This window comes from Etheostoma spectabile, chromosome 7 (genome assembly GCF_008692095.1).
Source record: "Etheostoma spectabile isolate EspeVRDwgs_2016 chromosome 7, UIUC_Espe_1.0, whole genome shotgun sequence".
Taxonomy (NCBI): Eukaryota; Metazoa; Chordata; class Actinopteri; order Perciformes; family Percidae; genus Etheostoma; species Etheostoma spectabile.
In genome coordinates, this window is record NC_045739.1 from 8,286,219 (window position 1) to 8,300,400 (window position 14,182).

Genomic DNA, 14,182 nt, shown 5'->3' on the forward strand with positions numbered 1-14,182 from the left:
TCTAAGTGACCCCAAACTTTTGACCGGTAGTATATATATGCACACTTTTATTATTTTTTTATAAATGACTCACTTGAGGTACTTAGAAAGTTTTTTGTGTATAATTCTGTTTTGTTTTATATGCATATTTACATGTATATTCTGCCTTCATGTAAATAAGGGCTGAATGACTCATCAGGACCATAGCAGATCATTAAGATTGACTGCACTTGACTACGGCTACAACAAGATCAGTATCATAGAGAAGTGTGAATGAATTTCTTTCCCTCTCTCTTTCTCCTGTATCACCTGTCAAGTCATTCTTTGGGCATTCCGCCAGTTATTCAGATGACCAACCCTTTCCATTAATTTTAAGCATTGTTTTACTTATTCTACTGACTGTTATTCTATCTGTATTTCCTCAATCCATATGAAATTCTGTCCAGCGCAATTGAAAATAACTTTCACCCTTGAATGCCTTCAGTGTGCACGGACTGAAAAATCCAGTGACACACGTGAAACTATTAAACACTTTGCCCTCTGACACTCCTCATTGGGTTCATTGAAAAATATCGAACTGTAAACCACCGGATTATTGCAGCATGTTTTGAGATAATGTACCATAAAATAATAATTACCGTAATGACCGTAATGCTCACAGGCCTTCAGGTGATGAGAGCAGCCTGTATAAGCACAAGATATGGACCTGCTTGTCTTGATTTTACTGAGTGGTAACTCAATCTGCTGCCAGTGAAAATTCTAACTATGCTCTGGTATGGAAAGGGTAATAGCCTTGGGTGCTTTATAAGTTTATTTTAGGTAATAGAGACGCTTGTTTTGTTACAGCCTGTTCCGCCCTTCTCTCTCTCGTTCCTCTCTTTCCCTCCTCAATTTTTACCTACACTCAAATTCCTTGCTTCTTGAAAGTGGGTGACTGGAAGAAGAAAAAAAACGGGATTTTAGTAGAAATGTGATGCGCATGCGCCATCTAAAGTGTTAGCGCTGCGCATCCATGCTGCAGTGTGCTAGTTGTGAGAGGAGGTGACTGAAGCAGGTGAGGGGCGAGAGAGAGAGAGAGAGAGAGAGAGAGAGGGGGAATACTCGGTTATACTTTTCTGCACTACAACACACAGACACACACATAGCCTACTGTGTGGGAGTACGACAGACTCGGGAGCCTCAGCAAAGCGGCTGTTGTTCACACGCTGTGCTCTTTTCCTCCCCCTGGCACCGTGCGCACTCGCCAAGCCGCACTGTTTGGAGATAGTCCGCGCGGAAAGTTTTTTGGAGCATACTGTCTGGAGCCGATTAATTGTGGCATCTGTTTTTTTTTTCTGCCAGGCGGATGACTTACTTTTTTGCATGTGAGGACTTTTAAATCGAGCTGAGGAATTGTCAAAGTCATTTTTTGCACAGAATGGAAGGTAAATTGACAAGTCGTTTGTGGCGAGGATCACCGTGTGGATCTTTCCGCAGGTAGAACGCGCTATGACCTGAGCGTGTCAGCAGCTGGATTTAATGTGCATCACATTATGTTTTTGATTTGACATAGTCTAGTTATATTGTGAGAGAGTTTTTTTTCATTATTTGGAAAGCGACTATAAAAGTAAGCCGTTTTCAATTAGAAGAGAATCGACAAAGTACATCCGACGTTTCCGTCAGTGGTATTTTGGGTTACCGTAGATGGTTGCATTTCTTGATAGTTACCGCAAAGTCACGTACTGATTCGATAAAGGAACTGGTCATTTTCTTACACTGTCTTTGCACATTTCATACATCCCACTGCTTCCTACAAGCCCTCCAAGCGGGCCGGCGCACGGAGCGCATTCACAGATCGTTGGGTGTCCGTGTTCATCCAAACACCAAACCTAAAGAACTCTTAGCTTTGGCGTTCCGCTTTCTTCACCCCATCCAAACACTTTCCAAGAAATCCGGATAAAACGACGAGACTTGTCTTCACTGCAGCGGAAAAGGACATCTTAAATCCACCTGGCCTGCTCTTGGATTATTGGTTTTATATCGTCTGCTGAAAGTGGATTACAACTTCTAACAGGCTGTGCTCCCCGGTGAGTAGCTATAGGTCTCCTGGTTTTTTTTACTTTTCCTTGCAGCCGCAGTTGATCTTAGACTATGGAAAATGCGCGTTTCTGTGGGATCTTTTTGGACTAATAGGCCTACTGGTTCTTGGATGTGGACGAAAGTTCTTGACAGATGTGTAAAACATGCAATCCCCTCACTGCATCAACTGTGGCCCATATGTCAGTGTCCTGCTTTGCAAAAAAAAAAGGAATTCAGCAAAAATTAACCATAAATTAATTGTTTTAAAATAGTCTGTTTTTTGTGTCCATTGTTAACGGTTCCCATTGAAAGTCAGGCAATGCTCTTTGTGCTGCTTCTCCTTATCAAATATTTGTACCTGGCTCCCTCTTCTGGTTTTTCTAAACAACAGGACATGCAGGAAAGGAGACTCATTATTCCGCACTGTTAAATGCGGATAATATTTCACTCATTAGTCAGTCAATTACGGTGCCATGCAGTTTGGGAAAATGTGCCCTTTTCATTAAATTGCTCTATTTTTTATTTTTTTTTACACAAGCACATACTCCACAAAACAATCTCAAATTATGGTCACTATACATATTATCATAGCCTATTGTAAATATAGTCATTTAAAAATAGTTCATTTATTATAAGTTGTCATGATTTCACACTTTTAGCATCCTGGTGCTTTTCCCTTCACATTTTATAGTACAATACAATAGTTGTTGCCAAGATTTTTCAAATGCTAATAATATTAAATTGCAATACTATTTTAGATAGTTTGGCCAAAGGTGCCAGCCAGAGAAAAGACACGGGCCCAAATTTGACCTAAATGTGAAATAATTCAAGAGCATTTTTCTCATGAAAAATGGTAGGCTACTTTTCTTCCTCAGCTTTAATGTTTATTGTAAATGTAAGGAGCGCCCGGTGTTTTATCACCCTGACTGCGGTATTCTAATTGCTCTCTTCCCTGAAATTTGCCCAATTTGATGCCACTTTTACCGACAGAAATCAGCGAGGTAGTCGTCAGTCATTCAGTGAAGTCCCAATGAATATTTCACTCGGGTCAAATCGTTTCCAGGGGTCACGGAGCACATGAGTTACGCAGCTTGCAGTAGATACAGCGTTGTATAGCCTATTTACGTTTTTAATAAAATTATGTATAGGGTTGAATAGTAAGTGCACTGAAATAAATTACTTAAGCAGTATTACGAAACATTAATTCAAAAATAAAAGTCTCGCGTCTTTATCTTTTAAATCGAATAATTGCTGTTCTCTGCTCTGATTGGCTAAGATTCAGTTGTGAAATCTCCGGTAATTGCACACACCTGTGGAATCATGACGGTTTACGTTTCCATATGAATATGCACAATGGAATCGATGTGTAACCCCAGATGTCGAATTACTCCCGATGAAGTGTCTTGCTTGGAGTCAAAAATAATTGTAGAAATTAATTATTTGTAAATTAAAATACATATAATTTTTTTTTTTTTTAATCCTTCCGCTTCTTGGCGGGCGTGACAACTCCAATTGGTTGTTTTAAAATCAGTGTAAAACCGCCGCTCTCTGTGGATTATTGGTTTTTAATTTATGTGAAAGAACTGCAAGAAACATAACCTCACCAACTATTACTGAAGCAGTGCACAAACTGAAAGCACATGCTCGTGTGTGTGTGTGCGCGCGCGCAGGGTGAATGATGGTGATCTTGGCCTTGTCTTTAATGAGTATTAGGCAGGCAGGCCCAGGTCTCCACGACTCAACCCTGGAAAATAACGCAGCGTGACAAATTAGAGCTGTTCTGAGTCCCGAAATTCACACACGGCCCAACTGGAAGACTGGCACATCGGTTCAACTCGCAAATGTAAGGCTAATTATTTTAACTCATTTTCTGCCTACATAGCAGCCAAAATATAACCAAAGCCACGCAGTTGCTTGCAGATAATTGCATTTTTTCCCCTTTTTTAATTGCTTGTAGTTTTCGTTAGGGAAAAGGCTGCACAATATAACCAGGCCCAGGCCATCATCCGCAGACGTGGATGCTTTAAATTCGACCCACAGTCGTACATTTCAAAATTAATTTCACAATAATTATAGAGACATGACCGTTATTTGTCAAATTACATATGTAATTGCCATATGCATTACAGTTCTCAAGAAGGAAACTATTTTTAAAAAATCAATATATTTCCATGCTCTATAAATATTCCTAATAAGTCCTATCAAGATGTTTTTAATTAACGAATTTGTATTACAATTGTGTGATCATTTCTTATGTAGCCTACATAATTGCACAACAATAGACCTGGTCACCAGGCCTACCATAGATCAAAATGAACCAGTATATTTTAGATTTCATTCTGAGTTAACAATTTTTGCATATAAAATGCAGTCATAACTGTTAAAATTGAGTTTTTGCCCTTATGTCAGCAGTAAACATGTAGGCTACAATGGATTTAAAATAAAGCACACACACTTTCAATCAATCTGACAAGACCTCTTTCTGGCTCTCCCTGCCTTTGTGTGTTTCTTTCTCTGAGTAAAGTGGAACTGTCAGGGATGTGTCTAGCTGGGGTTTCATGGTCATTGTGTCTTCTCTGGCACGTCTCTCAGTCGTATGTGCTTCACACTCAAACCTGCTGCCAAAAGACTGCTCTGCTGTGCAAGCATTGATGGCCTTAGGGCTCTCATCACACACACAACGGGGCTGTTTGCATGTAGAAGAGATAGTTTAGTTATGCAGTCACACAGCTGAAAGAATTCCCTTTGCATTCCCTTCCTACATATTGACATGACATATATTCTGTCTCTGTGTTTTTCTGTGTTGAGACAAAAATTCAGACTGACAACCATCCTTGACGGACAACCATCCTTTTTTCTGTCCTCTCTAGATCAGCGGCAGTATGAACCTGGGGCTGGGCTGTGTGAGTCGGCCGGTTTGCTGGCCCATCGGCAGCGTGTTGGACTCCAGACACTGTGTCTTTGCCCTCACACTCCTCACACTCCTCATGCAGGTGGTGGTGGAAGCCAACTCATGGTGGTATGCATTCATTTTCTCTCTATATATACAGTATTTGTTGTGTCTCAAATTTGCACGGTGTGTTTATTTGTGTCATGGCCTGTGGAGATTGTCAGCTTTCAAAAGGAAAATTCTTCTCTTTACTTTCGTAGATGAGTCACATTTCTAAATAGAGTAGTGGAGCCTGAAAAGAGTTTCAAAAAGCCATGAAAAAAGCCAGAGATTTAGGGTAGAAAATGTTTTTACAACATTTTGTTAGTGTTTATGTTTGTCTGTGAGTTTAAGAGTCAATTTCAGACCTGTGTGTGTGTGTGTGTGTGTGTGTGTGTGTGTGCGTGTTTGCTATGTAAGCCTCCTCAGCTTCAGTTGCACCACATATGAAGTAACACAACATGCTGACTTTAGCACATTAGATGTTCAGGAAGGACCTTTTTCTCCCTTATTTTCTTTCTTTGCGTATTGCCAAACCAAAATTATGAATATTATAGAAAACATAGAATGCTGTGGTTTATGAGTCGGCGTCCAAATATGTGCAAACACGAACACTGTGTGTGTCAGAGTGTACATGTGAGTGTGTGTGCTGACCCACGTCCTACTGCTATTAGAAAAGTCTATATTTGAGCATGCTACACTTAAACACACACTTAAACGCAGTACTTCTTAAATGGGAAAATACTGTTTATCAGTTGCCGTAGAGGCACTACTCAAGGCAAATCACAACTCTTTACATCCTCTTTTGTCTAATTGTGCGCATGTACATACTTGTGTATCTCAACTTAAGTGTTTGTAGAAGAACATGGAGCATTTACAGTAAACCCACACTTTTTCCATACTTTAAATGAGCTGATCAAAGCCAGTAGTGACATAATGCAGTGATTGCCTAATTATATGAAAATAATAATTTAAACAATTATTTTGAAAAGGATTTATATAGAAACCCATTTTATTGTTATCACCCCAGTGGGCAACTACAGTAAAGTTTCAATACTGAGTTGGATTTACCACTTGAGGGCTCACACATTACCACACACCCTTTGGAAAGCTGAGTTTGGATCACAAACTGTCTGTGTCTTTCAGTTTCCTCTTTGAGAAGAGACACAGGTGTGAATGATTTAGTGTTGGAGCCGCGGACCGCGTGCGTGTGTGTGTGTGTGTGTGTGTGTGTGTGTGTGTGTGTGTTTTGATTTATTTATTTTATTTTGTGTGTACGTCGGTGTATGTGTATTCACTCCGTGTTTCCTTGCTGCTGACTTTCCCCAGTTGATCAGGTTACACTGGGGGCTAATTGTCTTTCTCTTAGGGCTCAGGGATGGGCTGCTTTAATTATCCTGTGGCCTGGAACCAGATGCTCATACTAGTGTTTCTCTCTTTGTGTTTGTCCATGTTTGTCTCTCTCTCTCTCTCTCTCTCTCTCTCTCTCTCTCTCTCTCTCTCTCTCTCTCTCTCTCTCTCTCTCTCTCTCTCTCTCTCTCTCTCATTCCATTTTTATTTCTTTTTATTTCTCTGTTCAGTTTTGATGATGACATTTTTTTTCTTTACCTCTTAAGGCCTCAAAAACACATTTAAGATGAAACAGAAAGATGTTAGAACATAGAGGTTCAAAGGTAAACAAAGTTGGCAACATCTGCTTAAGGAGACTGAATAAAGAAAAAGTATGTTTGTCAGTTTCTTAGTTTTGCCTCTTTACATGATGCGTTATTTCTTTTACTCTATCCTTTATGTTTACTTAACATTTTCTTCATTGTTCGCCCTGTTCTGTGACTCTTATTTTCCTCGCTTGTCTATGCTTCCTTTTACTGTATGTTCTTGGCCCAAAATCGCTCATGACTGCTGTAAGTCGAGTGTCATTAAGAGTTAAGAGTATATAAGGTTTTATTTCACTCAAATAACTGCACCTCATTTTACTGATTTAACACGGCTTTGACCCTGAGGTGAAACTAATCAAGTAAACAAGTGAAAACAACTGCATTATGTGTTCCCCTCTCATCCAGGTCTCTGGCCATGAACCCTTTACTGATCCCGGAGGCCTACATCATCGGTGCCCAGCCTCTGTGCAGCCAGCTGGTGGGCCTGTCGCAGGGCCAAAAGAAGCTGTGCCAGCTCTACCAGGACCACATGCAGTACATCGGTGAAGGTGCCAAAACAGGCATCAGAGAGTGCCAGTACCAGTTCAGACATCGGCGCTGGAACTGCAGCACGGTGGACAACTCCTCGGTTTTTGGAAGGGTCATGCAAATAGGTAAGTAATCGGCAAAAACTATTTGAAAAAAAATAAAAATAAAAAAATAATACATTCTTGGAAATATGTGCATGAACACACAGCAGCACATTGTGTGTTCAGTACATATTCACTCACCGGTGTAATTTAGATTCGGTGCATTCTGCTTGATGGTGTTTTAAGCCTCCAACGTTGACTTCCAGGCAGCACTGCGATGTGTGTGTGTGTGTGTGTGTGTGTGTGTGTGTGTGTGTGTGTGTGTGTGTGTGTGTGTTGTGTTGTTGTTGTGTGTGTGTTGTTTGTGTGTGTTGTGTGTGGTGTGTGGGTGTTTGTGGTGTGTGGTGTGGTGTGTGTGTGGTGTGTGTGTGTGTGTGTGTGTGTGTGTGTGTGTGTGTGGTGTGTGTGTGTGTGTGTGTGTGTGTGTGTGTGTGTGTGTGTGTGTGTGTGTGTGTGTGGGTGTGTGTGTGTGTGTGTGTGTGGTGTGTGTGTGTGGTGTGTGTTTTGTGGTGTGTGGTGGTGTGTATGGAGCTGTTGATTCTCAGCAGCTGTGTGGAGGGAATAGTTGGTGGGTGAGGTTGCTGGATAAATCACATGTGGCTTTGGCCTGCTAAACCAGCTCCCGACATGGAGCAGGAGGGAGTCAGAGAATCTGCTTTTCCCCTGATGAATGGGAAGCAATCTAATCTACTTTAACACACAAACACACCGATGCACACACTGTGGAGCTGGGCTGTAGCTTCCCTTTATTTACAAGTAATGGGAGTGCATTGAGTGTATGCACTAATATATCACCTTGTCAGAGATTAAACTGTGTGCGCACGTGCATGTAGTGTGCTCGGATCTCTTATAGAAAGTTCAAGAGCTTTACAATCCTTTCTTAGTGATCCCCACTCTTGGATCCAATCATTTAACATGGTTTGTTTAAGTTTTCTTTGGATGTGGGCCTTCATCTCAGGGCTAATGTAAAGGTGGTTTACCATTTATTGATCATAACTCTCAAGCTGAATTAAAATGAACCTATACAGTGTCAGTGTTATCATAGAGTTACAGCAGGCTTGGCTGCAGAGTTGCAAAAATCAGCTCTTGTGTTGCTTACATTTTGGGAATCTTTCAAATTCCTCTAAAGAACACATGCAGAGGGGTCGGCATTTTGTTCATTTTGGTCGTTTTTAAAGATTTAGTTTATCCAAAATTCTTTAAAAAAAAAAAGTTCTCACCTACATAGATTGCATGCCTTTGTCCAGTTTATGAGATATCTGAGATTTCCGCTTCCACCCAATGCAAATAATAGAGTAAATGATGAATGCAGCGCTCACATCTTTAAAAACCTTTTAATATGCTCAACAGCGACTTTTCTTTCCAGTAATAATTTTCCCATTACTCTGGATGATCAGAACACACTGTAAACCATTTTCTTGGTGACTATTTATTAGTTAGAAAGTAGTTCAACTGAAAACTGATCACACCGAGGTCTGTTGATGATCCAGAGTATCCAGTTTTTGGAAAGAGACATTTTATGTGAATACTTAAAATTTTGTATTGTGAGTAACAATAAACTAAATTTTATTCACTTGCATCGTATTGGAGCGGTGTGAGAAATATCAGCACCCAAACTGAAACTATCTGCAAGACAGATACAATTAGCGTTGTTGTTTCTTTTTAAATTTTGAGGAACCAACTCTTTAATGTGCTGAACTTGTGAGCATACCCTGTATGACATTGTGTGTGCACATATGCGCGTATCTGCGTTTTTGCACTACTCTTGGTTATTCTGCCTGTCTGTGTCTCTGGCATTGCTGACTCCCTCTCCAAAGTTCAGTCTTCATAGAAACCTCTTCAGCAGCCATTCCCCCATTCCTCTTCTCCCTCCCCGACATTGCTCCCATGTCAGACCACTCTGGGCCAAGTAAACATGTCCTCCCCTCTATGGCTGTCTATCTTAAAGCCTGTCTTACTGTCTGTCTGCTGGCGTAGGACCAGAGCTGTCAAAAGTATTCACATTCATTACTCAAGTAGAAGTATAGATACTAGGGTTTAAGTATCAACTCAAGCTTTTTACTCAAGTAAAAGTGTACTGGTTTTAAAACTACTTCAAGAATAAACGTAAAAGTAACGTAAGGGGAAAAACTAATATATGATTTTTCAAATTAGACTATAGGGAAAGTTTTGGAAACAATTAGCTAGTGGTACTTGGGTGCGCAGAGCTTACAGCGCATTCGAAAGGAGTTGTTATTGAATCCAACCATTTAGAAAAGTTCTTCCAGGTACGGCCGGGGATGTAGAAGGGTTGGCTGGTCTTCCTGGCTACCAACCTCCTCGCTGGTGCTTGGTTGGGACTTTTCGCTTGAGTTTTTTTGAGTCTCTGCCACAGACATGTTCATACTAGGCTACGTCCGTCTGCTACTTCCTTGCTGGAGTGTGATGTGATTTGTGTCACGTGCAGGTGCGATGGATCGCCTACAACCCAATAGGGTGTTGAAATGGTATATGTTTATACTTTTCATCCGACTACAATCAAATTCACTTTATCCGAATGGCGTGATTTCTCTGAATAGGATTTTGTTTTTTGTGGGGGGTTTTTTGAACGATGATAAGCCGGAATGAAAACAAGCAGAACTCAAATAGGAGTAACGAGGCTATTTATAAAATGAAAGGAGCAGAAGTAAAAAGTTTGCTGTAAAATAATTACTCCAGTAAAGTATAGATACACAAAATTTGTAAAGTATTTGTACTTCATTACTTGACACCTCAGCGTAGGACACTGCTTGGGATTCAAAGCTGAGCTCCAGGGGGTGCTTCCGTGGTTGGGTTCAGACCCCCTTCCATGTCTGGCTTGGCTAGCTCCAGGATGGTGTATAGGAGAAGGGAGGCAGCAGTGTAGAGGACGACAGTTTGTCTGTCTACAGGTCCCCTTTTGGGCAATATCCTCAGACTGGATTAAAAGTTGTATTAGACTAATAAATTCCCCACTCTTTCTGATCACCTCTATTCTTGCCAGAGCTTCCCATGTGAACATCTTTCAGACTTTGCAGTCTTTTTTTATTCAACTTTTCTCTTCTGCATAGTCTTTTTTTCTGCCTTTCTGTGATTTTAAGTGCATGTGTATGTACTCTTTTTTTTTTTGCGTGCTTTTTTTTATTCGTCTTTTCTTGACTTATCTTTTTAGTCGTCTTTTCTTTCTACTCCCTCATCTCTGTTTTTTTCTGTTCATCTGTTATTTTCATTATAGCACAGTCTCTGAAGGTTTGGCCCAGCAGGTATATGAGCTGTGCATTTTTATTTCATAGCAGCGCTGTCTTCAATGTCAACACAAACTCCTATAGTTCTGTCGGCTACTTTTGGATGCTTATCTCCTTATCTTATGCTTATCTGTAGCATTGTTTAGAGTAATGGATTGGTACTTGAAACAAGTTTAGTTTATAAAGTGAGATTTTTAAGACTTACCTCTTGTCTCTATAGAGGAAATGTTGAGGGTAGAAGTCAATCATGACAGATAAAGTAAAGTGTCACTTAATTTGGGTAAAATGGCAGTTTCTTGTTAAGAAGGATATCTGTCACTGGAGGGCGCTCTCTTCTCTCTGGCTGAAGACCAATAACCGCAAACTAGATTCTCCCGTTTAACATGTTGATGAGGAAGATGCAGCTCTTGGCTGTAATATTAAATGTATGGTCAATGCTGTCATATAGACATCACAGGTCACATAGATTGATAGTGACACATAATATAGTATAAAATAAATATACATGCATAACCTAGAAAAATGGAAGCAGTTTTGATGCATGTTCAAAATGACAAAAATGCGTTTCTGATTTGCTTTGTTTCTAAATTGTGTCAAATGTAACATAGTGTTGCTGTTTGTGTGTCTGCAGGCAGCCGAGAAACGGCATTCACGTATGCCATCAGCGCAGCAGGGGTGGTGAATGCGGTGAGCCGTGCCTGCAGAGAGGGCGAGCTCTCCAGCTGTGGGTGCAGCCGTGCAGCTCGCCCCAAAGACCTGCCACGTGACTGGCTGTGGGGCGGCTGCGGAGACAACCTCAACTATGGCTACAGGTTCTCCAAAGAATTTGTGGACGCACGTGAGAGGGAGAAGAGCTACCCCAAAGGCTCGTATGAGAGCGCCCGACTGATGATGAATATTCACAATAATGAGGCTGGAAGGAGGGTAAGTCACTAGGTTTTTATATATATATACACAAACACACACGCGTTAGTAGATAAGAAGCAAGCTGTGATATATAAACTGCAGGTCCTAGAATTAGAACCAACCAGTGATAGAAAGCGCAAATGTAGTTGGAAGTAAGACAATCCAGGTCAATCAGACAGGTCTCCGCTGATCATCTGTGTAACAGCTCTGTCAGCTCTCCCCTCCTGATGCTTTGATCTGTGGGGAGATGGAGTCATTGGAGGCAGCCCTGGGGTTTCTTTTCCTTTCCAAACATCTTGAAACCGCCTCAAAGGAAACTTAATGCAAGATATCTGTTGCCAGGCTGTTCTCTTTCAAGCAGGACAAATGAGTGGACAACAATTTATTCAAGACATGGACAGGATCATTCAGTCCTTTATGGCAAAGTGATGCCTTATGAGATCATGAGCTGCACATTGTGTAAATATTTATGCAGAGAGGTCAAATTAGAAATGTGAAGCATGTTTTGCTTGGATATTTGCCACATAAGAATAAATCTTTTTGCAAGTTCTTCTTTTGGTTATAAATCAATTAATCAATTTCCTTTCCCCTCTGTCAGACGGTGTCAGACCTTGCCAATGTGTCCTGCAAGTGCCACGGGGTATCAGGCTCCTGCAGCCTGAAAACTTGCTGGCTGCAGCTGGCTGACTTCCGCAAGGTGGGCGATGCACTGAAGGAAAAGTATGATAGTGCTGCTTCCATGAAGCTCAACACACGTGGAAAGCTGGTGCAGATGCACAGCAAGTTCAACGCTCCCACAAGCCACGACCTGGTGTACATTGAGCCCAGTCCAGACTACTGCCTGAAGAACCAAAGCACAGGCTCCCTGGGCACAGTGGGGCGCCTTTGCAACAAGACCTCGGAGGGCATGGATGGGTGTGAGCTGATGTGCTGTGGCCGCGGTTACGACCAGTACAAGGCCCAGATCGTGGAGCGCTGCCACTGCAAGTTCCACTGGTGCTGCTACGTCAAGTGCAAGCGCTGCACCAAAATCGTAGACCAATTCGTCTGCAAGTGAGAAGAGGAGTGTTGCCTGTGTGTGTTTGCTTGCAGACGATGGGCATACATCTGTGTGTATCCGTGAGCAGAAGAGCAAAGGAGTTGAACACAGAGAGAGAATAGAAGAAAGAAACTATATAAATTATATTTATAGAGTTAAACAATTATGCCATTGCAAAAAGACAAAATCTTTTTTTAAACAAAAAAAAATCTGTCTTCAGAAACTGAGAATTTTGTGAAATATTTATTTTGAGATTATGTTTTATTTTGCCCCCCTGCATCATCAGCCTATTTTAACCCATTCAAGTGCCTAAAACTGGCTGGAAATCTCCCGCACACTTTTTTTAATATCAGAAAACACAATTTTTCTTGTCAAATGGGTCACACTGATTGCGAAATTGGACGTGCTTCTGATTTTCTTAAGAAGACTAGTGTTTGATATTTGTGACATAGTTGACTAGGAGGTCTTGGTTAGTTGTCTGAGAATGAGTGTGTTGAGAAAATGCCTGTGTCCTGTGGTGTATGGATGTGTTTTCATGGACCCAGTCCCAAACCAGCCTTTACATCCTAACCAAGGTCTACTCGTCCCCTCTCACCACATGTAGAATAAGGAACGCTGTTGGTTCGTACGAGTCCTTGGAGTACATGGGGTACAAAAAGAGGGCTATTTGGGGATTGGGCCATTTATTAAGCTGTCCCAGAAGCCTTAGAGTTCCCCAGGTGCTGCAACAAGCCCTCCACCATTATGCACTTTGATACAAAGGCTTAAACCTGTCTGTGCGTGTCTGTTCAGCTGTCTTTTTTTTTTAACTACAGTGCATCAGCAAATATATCAATATTATAGCCTTCATTCTTTTCCATATTAATTCAGATTATCCATTTAACATTATTCTACAATACTTAATATGGTTTGAATATATATGGGCAATGTTGTGGTTACAGTGGTGAAATATTCCATGTTCTGTGTATATAGTATGTCTAGCCAACCAATCAGTAAACTATATTTATTTTTCTTTTAACCAGATCCTTTCCTAAGCTTAAAACAGAAAAGCATCATCTCCATCATAGATCAATATTTAGTTGGACATCCTCAAGTTTTGAAGTCACTTTTTAAAATTGTGTTCTCACTAATGCGGCTCTTCACTGTTTTTGTAAAGGGAAATGCACCTTATTGTCTCAAAACACAAATTTTTTATCACTAATGTTCAGATTTACTGTTATACAAACACACACACACACACACACACACACACACACACAGACGTGTGTATATGCTATATATCACAGATGTTGAGATTTTAACATCACCACACATTTCCAGTACCACTCAGTTAACTGCTCACTATCCCTGTGATGATTCTTAATAGACAAAACTGTTTCTACCAATCCAAATATGTATATTTATAAGCTTCTCCATGAATTTGAGGTTTGTTACAGTTAATGTAATGTGCTATAGCTGATATTTTGTTACTTTTTACAATTTGGCTCAATGCTCTACTTTGTTTCAATAAATATCAAATGTAAAACCAGCAGAAAAGTATTTACTCACAGTATTTAAGTCTTGTTTGTCTGTGCCAAAATCGTTTAATCTCCTGACATTTTTCTTTCTACATGTACAATGCTTAATATGTTTATCTACTTGAAATGTGTGCACCTTTTTATAGAGATTTGACATGTGATTCCATTTCAATAGGATCTAAATTGAACAGCATTTCAGGGTTTTTCGGAACCAGTTACATTCCATCA

The 14,182-nt window shown here is 40.6% G+C and overlaps 1 protein-coding gene across 2 annotated transcripts; it reads left to right on the forward strand.

Moving 5' to 3' along the window:
* Nucleotides 1–1,007: 1,007 nt before the first annotated feature.
* wnt5a (wingless-type MMTV integration site family, member 5a) lies at nucleotides 1,008–13,976 on the forward strand. 2 transcript variants are annotated; one of them, XM_032520368.1, is made up of 5 exons: nucleotides 1,008–2,045; nucleotides 4,908–5,056; nucleotides 7,027–7,274; nucleotides 11,124–11,416; nucleotides 11,997–13,976. In XM_032520368.1, the coding sequence occupies exons 2-5, from the start codon at nucleotides 4,920–4,922 to the stop codon at nucleotides 12,453–12,455; spliced, it is 1,137 nt and encodes a 378-aa protein (XP_032376259.1). In that variant the 5' UTR covers nucleotides 1,008–2,045; nucleotides 4,908–4,919; the 3' UTR covers nucleotides 12,456–13,976. The 2 variants fall into 2 exon arrangements, with proteins under 2 accessions (XP_032376259.1, XP_032376260.1); XM_032520369.1 differs by lacking the exon at nucleotides 1,008–2,045 and adding an exon at nucleotides 3,459–3,880.
* Nucleotides 13,977–14,182: the final 206 nt, after the last annotated feature.

Bases quoted from the DNA above. Each gene is read 5' to 3' on its own strand.
- wnt5a (XM_032520368.1), top strand. From the start codon at position 4,920: ATGAACCTGGGGCTGGGCTGTGTGAGTCGGCCGGTTTGCTGGCCCATC. The intron at 5,057-7,026 runs GTATGCATTCAT...CCTCTCATCCAG, and splicing joins GTGGAAGCCAACTCATGGTG to GTCTCTGGCCATGAACCCTT. The intron at 11,417-11,996 runs GTAAGTCACTAG...CCCCTCTGTCAG, and splicing joins ATAATGAGGCTGGAAGGAGG to ACGGTGTCAGACCTTGCCAA.